The sequence below is a fragment of the Oryzias melastigma genome, linkage group LG21, assembly GCF_002922805.2.
Source record: "Oryzias melastigma strain HK-1 linkage group LG21, ASM292280v2, whole genome shotgun sequence".
In the NCBI taxonomy this organism is placed as follows: domain Eukaryota; kingdom Metazoa; phylum Chordata; class Actinopteri; order Beloniformes; family Adrianichthyidae; genus Oryzias; species Oryzias melastigma.
In genome coordinates, this window is record NC_050532.1 from 11309106 (window position 1) to 11314237 (window position 5132).

The 5132-nt window shown below is 36.4% G+C and overlaps 1 protein-coding gene across 7 annotated transcripts in view; it reads left to right on the forward strand.

The window, feature by feature from the left end:
• Positions 1 to 4645, forward strand: part of LOC112154920 (alsin) — a 27604-nt gene extending 22959 nt beyond the window's left edge. For 6 of the 7 annotated variants that reach the window (XM_024286173.2, XM_024286170.2, XM_024286172.2 and 3 more), the window contains 9 exons: positions 193 to 307; positions 387 to 538; positions 1665 to 1760; positions 1864 to 2043; positions 2138 to 2183; positions 2273 to 2334; positions 2421 to 2570; positions 2841 to 2937; positions 3165 to 4645. In XM_024286173.2, the coding sequence (XP_024141941.1) occupies positions 193 to 307; positions 387 to 538; positions 1665 to 1760; positions 1864 to 2043; positions 2138 to 2183; positions 2273 to 2334; positions 2421 to 2570; positions 2841 to 2937; positions 3165 to 3203 (937 nt within the window). In that variant the 3' untranslated portion in view covers positions 3204 to 4645. Of the gene's footprint in view, positions 1 to 192; positions 308 to 386; positions 539 to 1664; positions 1761 to 1863; positions 2044 to 2137; positions 2184 to 2272; positions 2335 to 2420; positions 2571 to 2840; positions 2938 to 3164 lie in introns of those variants that run through there. The other variant, XR_002920731.2, reaches the window with a different exon arrangement.
• Positions 4646 to 5132: the final 487 nt, after the last annotated feature.

Sequence of the window (5132 nt, forward strand, 5' to 3'; positions counted from 1 at the left end):
TTGTTTCATCAGAAATGTTGTAATTCAGCCATAAAAGATTTTTTTTAATCACATTTTTGCATCACAAATAAATAGAGAATGTCCATCCAAAGTCTACATTTTACTCTTCATAAACCATTCAGAGATGGACTTGGAGAGATGGAAATGTTGTCTCGTTTAACTGAAATCATTTTATGTTTATGTCCACTAAAGCCCAAACCTCAGCAAATCTCAGAGCAAACTCCTGGAGAGTCTGGAGTTTATTCCTCAGTATGTAGAGCCGGTCACCACGGCGAACTACGACAGCATAAGAAGATACCTCTGCAAGGTAAAAGCGGCTGTGAGGAACACTCATTTCCCAACAGCTCGTCTCCTGTGCCTCCTCATGGATGGCTGCTATTCCTCAGGCCTGCGAGACCCCCCACCACCCTCTGGGCTGGCTGGTGGAGACGTTGGTGACGGCCTACAGGATGACCTACGTGGGCTCAGACCGGAGGCTCCTCCCGCAGGCCGTCGCTGAGGTCCAGGCCTACCTCACTCACTTCTACAGCATCGTCAGGTACGGTCTGTCCCTCAGAACCACACTATGTACCATGTTCACACAAAACAAGTCAGGCAGGAAAAAGAAAAGCTTCAACCCCCTTCAAACCTGAAGGTAATCTTGAAACATCACATGATGGTCACTTCTTTCATTTTTATTGCCGTTTTTAACACAATAAACCACTTTGAGCCATTAAATAAGGTCAATTACTGTTCAGTAAAGTCAAAATTGGTTTCATTAATAAAAAAAGAAAATTCTATCAGTTCATAACTTAGTTGTCTGCTATTTTTAGCCCTTTATTTAGACTTTACCACCATAACATTTGGTTATTATGGTGTTCTAAACATTTTGACCAGTACTGTATTTGTCCTCTTTTTCCTAACCTGATATTACAGACAAAAGTTACAAGAATCTTAAACATTTCTCTGAATGTTTGCAGCTTTTCTTAGTTCCTCTTTTGTTTTTCCTCTGTTTCTTAAACTCTGACCCACTTGCATACAATGTTTTTAACATGTTCTTGTGGCATTTTTCTGAAGATGGAGGATATATATTTTGAAAAACTAATCTTAAAATAGCATTTTGGATTTTTTCCATGTTTGTGAATAGGGCTGGGTTGATCATCTAAGCCTAATAGATCAATAATTGATCAACAAAAGTACAGATTGATCTAGCTTGATGCTAACATATAATGAGATTTCCCATAGGATGGCTAATGCTAACGCTCAGTCAACCTAAACATACATTGTTGAATAAAATCATCATCTTTATTTTCCCACATTCATGAATTTTCAAAAATCTTTTAAAGAAATATGTTTTTAAAGTAACTATTTGTGGTCTAAAGCACTGTTTTTGTTCATACTTTCTTCTTCTTCTGGATTAAGGATTAATGTTTTAGCGTGATCGCCACCTATTGGCCAAATTTATATTTAGCTAAAAACAGCATTTATTTGAAACTTTACACAACAGTTTTTAAAAGTATTTAATCACTTTTGTCTCTAAAACTTTTCTCGAATAATTTTTAATGAACTTTCCAAGTCAAAATTGAAAAAATAACTCGAAAAACCAAAAAGGAGTTTGTTTTACTGGAATGTCTTCTAAATAATAATAATTCTAAATGTTTAATGCTTTCATATTTTCCCTGCAGGTTTCTGTTTTCAGGGCTACAGGAGGACGGCAGCGTCTTACCTGAACCTGCGTCTTCATCTAAGAGTCGAGGCGACTCGATGACCGAATGGCAGAGGTGACCGTCAACGCCAAACACGCAGGAGATGCATTATTTGATGACATGTTGCTGTGTAAACCCTAAATGTTCTTGGACTTTTTTGCCATGTGATTTCCATCAGTGTTGTGGTGGTGAGCTGCTCCTCTCTGCTCCTCCCCCTCCTGCTCCCGCGTCTCTACCCTCCTCTCTTCGAGCTCTACTGTCAGCAGGAGGAGCAGGAGGAGGTCCAGTACTGGCAGCACATCCTCACCTTCAACAAGCAGCCCGACCAATCCCTGCTCAGCTTTCTGGGTGTGCAGGAGTGCGTTTGCCACACACTTTATACATGTTTAATCAGTTTTTTTACTTTATTTTGAAGGATTTCATGTGACTTCCTGTTTTTTTTTTACTTCTAGAAAGTTCTGGCCTCACTGGATGTCAATTCTGGGGGAGAAAAAGCAGGTCAGAAGCTTTCTCCTCACAATCTTTAGTTTTTTCTTAGCTGGAAGCTTTTATTTTGTCGTTTTGAACTTATTTTCCCTGCATTGCAGATTGTGTCCAGCAGTAAAGACGCCTGTTTTGCTTCAGCTGTGGAGACTCTGCAGCAAATCAGGTCAGTGCTGAGGACAGCTTTGGGACTAACATTTATTTTTTTAATAATAAGTCTTAAAGTAACAAAGATTTTCCCCTGGCTTGCAGCACCACCTTCACGCCTGGAGACAAACTTCTAGTGATTCAGGAAACGTTCAAGGAGCTGAAAGCGGAGGTGAAACCTTTCCTGAACGGAGACGTCCTGTGGTGCATGGACGACCTGTTACCTCTGTTCATGTATGTGGTGATCAGAGCCAGGTACGACTTTGTGGTAAAGCCCACATTCTATGAGTTTTTACCGTTCTAAAGCAAGTGAAACTGGATCATAACTGTTAGTATGACCGATAAATAGCAATGGATCCAACACTGACCCCTGGGGGACTCCACATAATCTGATAACTTGGGGGAACAGATGAACAAACATGTTAAAATTCACATAAATCCATAAATTATTAAAGATTTTTATGACACATGTGCTTCGTGATGGAAATAACTCGCCGTTCGTCTGTTGCTTTTCTCCTCCTCCAGAATCAGAAACCTTAAAGCTGAAGTCAGCCTGATAGAAGACTTGATGGATCCCAACATTCAGCATGGAGAGATGGGATTGATGTTCACAACACTGCAGGTCAGCCACACCAACAGCAACTCACATCTCTGTACAGTGAGGAAGAGTAGAAATAATTTACACTTTAATTTTTGAAATATTTACTCCACAACATGTAATATACACTTTTTTAATCATTTAACATGTTCATCTTGTTTGGAAAGCAAATGTAGAAAGTTCTGGTTTCTGATTGGGTCAGCGGTTCAGTTCTGTGCAGGTTTTCAGTCCTCCTTGTGTCTCTGCTGCAGGCCTGCTACTTCCAGATCCAGAAGGAATCCATGACGTAGCAGACGGTGGAAGAATCTGCAGAGGGAGGAGATGCACAGGAACACGTCGCCATCTGGTGGACACGTTTGAAACAAAACGATCAACAACTGTAGACATTAATACTATCACTGGATGATGTAAAACTATATTTTTAACCTAAAATAAGAATATTTTTTTAACAGTTTTGCACCAACAGTCAGTTCCATGACTTTAATCGTTCTTTAGAAATAATTTATTCTCTAAGAATAATTTATTATTACTATATAAATAAGTTGTGTTCATGTTTAAATTGAGGATATAAGGAAAAATGCTAATAATTGGCCTTTTTTTTATTTATAAAAACCTGTAAGCACTTCAGGCAAGTTTAACTTTAACAATATTTGAAGGGAAATCTTAATTGACTAAAGTAATGAGCCAGTATTTTCCCTAAACCTGGTTAAAAAAGAATTTTGAATATAGTTTGCAGTTCTGTGACCCGCTGTGTTTGCTGGTGTTGAGAGGCTGTGAATTATTTATGAAGAAAATGTTAAAATTGATGGTAAACTGTACATTTGATGTTTGTTTTCATAAAATTATTGTCTTATTGTTAAAAATTACAATTAGGACCTTTTGCATTTGAGTGTTAGGTCACCACACTAAACCCCTTTTGGAGTCAAAAGTTTACAAAATAAAAGCATAAATAAATCATGTAGCTGTATATGCTCGGGTTCTTTAACATAAAAAGATTTCAATTATATTTTGTTAAAATATGTTGTGTTACAAATAAATCACAGCAGTTAACATGAAACATCGTTTTAATTAAAAAGCGAAAATGTCTGAGACTTGTTAAAGTTCTGAGCTAATACTATAATTTATTCTAACTTAAAAAACTTTAGGTCTTAAATTAAAGTTTGATTAAAATATTGTGTTGAAGTTGAATGGACTGCTGCCTTGTTACTGATGCAAAAGGGAAGAAAAGAAGGGACTAGATTTTGTAATTTGATCATTTTGGCCTCATGTCAGTGTTTCTGTTGTGTATTTGTGTATTGTTTCACTGTAATTGTGCTGCCACTAGTGTCGTGTTTCACAGAATATATGTTCGGTACTGCTGAGTTTTTCTCATCAGCACTTTTGGAAGCAGAAAATCTTCAGGTCTGAGATTTGTCACAAATGAAAAAAAAATAAAATAAATAAAAATTAAGTTATTTATTCATCACCATATTTGTAATTGATGCTGTTTCAATGTTGAAATTGCAGCTGCCTGAAGGGAAAAACTGAACAAACGGGAATGGAAAAAGTATTTTGCCTCAACTATGAAGCTAAAATGTGTTTCCAGTTTAAAGGAAACTAAAGATGAAAAACTGTAACAGAGTTTTGTATTTTATTTTAAACTAATGAAATCAGATGAACTAATATTTGATCAATGCGCACAGAAATGAAATAATGTTTGTATAAAAAGGGAAATAAATTGCATATAATGAGACTGTGTGATGCTTTTTTTTTTAACTCATGTGACAAAAATCAGTAAATTGATGAACAAATGTGAGAGTTTGTCTTTAATATAAATGTTTTTATGATTAAAAATCACTATTAAGGTTATTTTTCTGCTTCTATGAAAGAAAGAATAAATATGAAGAAATCAACGACTAAAACAAAAAATATAGACTGAACCAACAGGTCAGATGAGAAATCTGCTGGATAATGTACTGGATTACTTCTGTAGGGATGGCATCACCTCCAATTAAACCATCCTAGAAAAATTGTTTCTATGCCTATTTATCCCTTAACTTCCTCTTTGACTTCACCCTTTTCATTTTTTATGTTATCTTTTATTTTTATGGATGTTAAAAGTGAACAGATTCCACATCCGAATTATTTCAGCATTTCATTTCGTTTGCTATCTGGTAAAACAATAATTGTTGATGCAGTTGCAGGAAGTGAACACCAGAGGGCACCAATGCGCCTTTCTG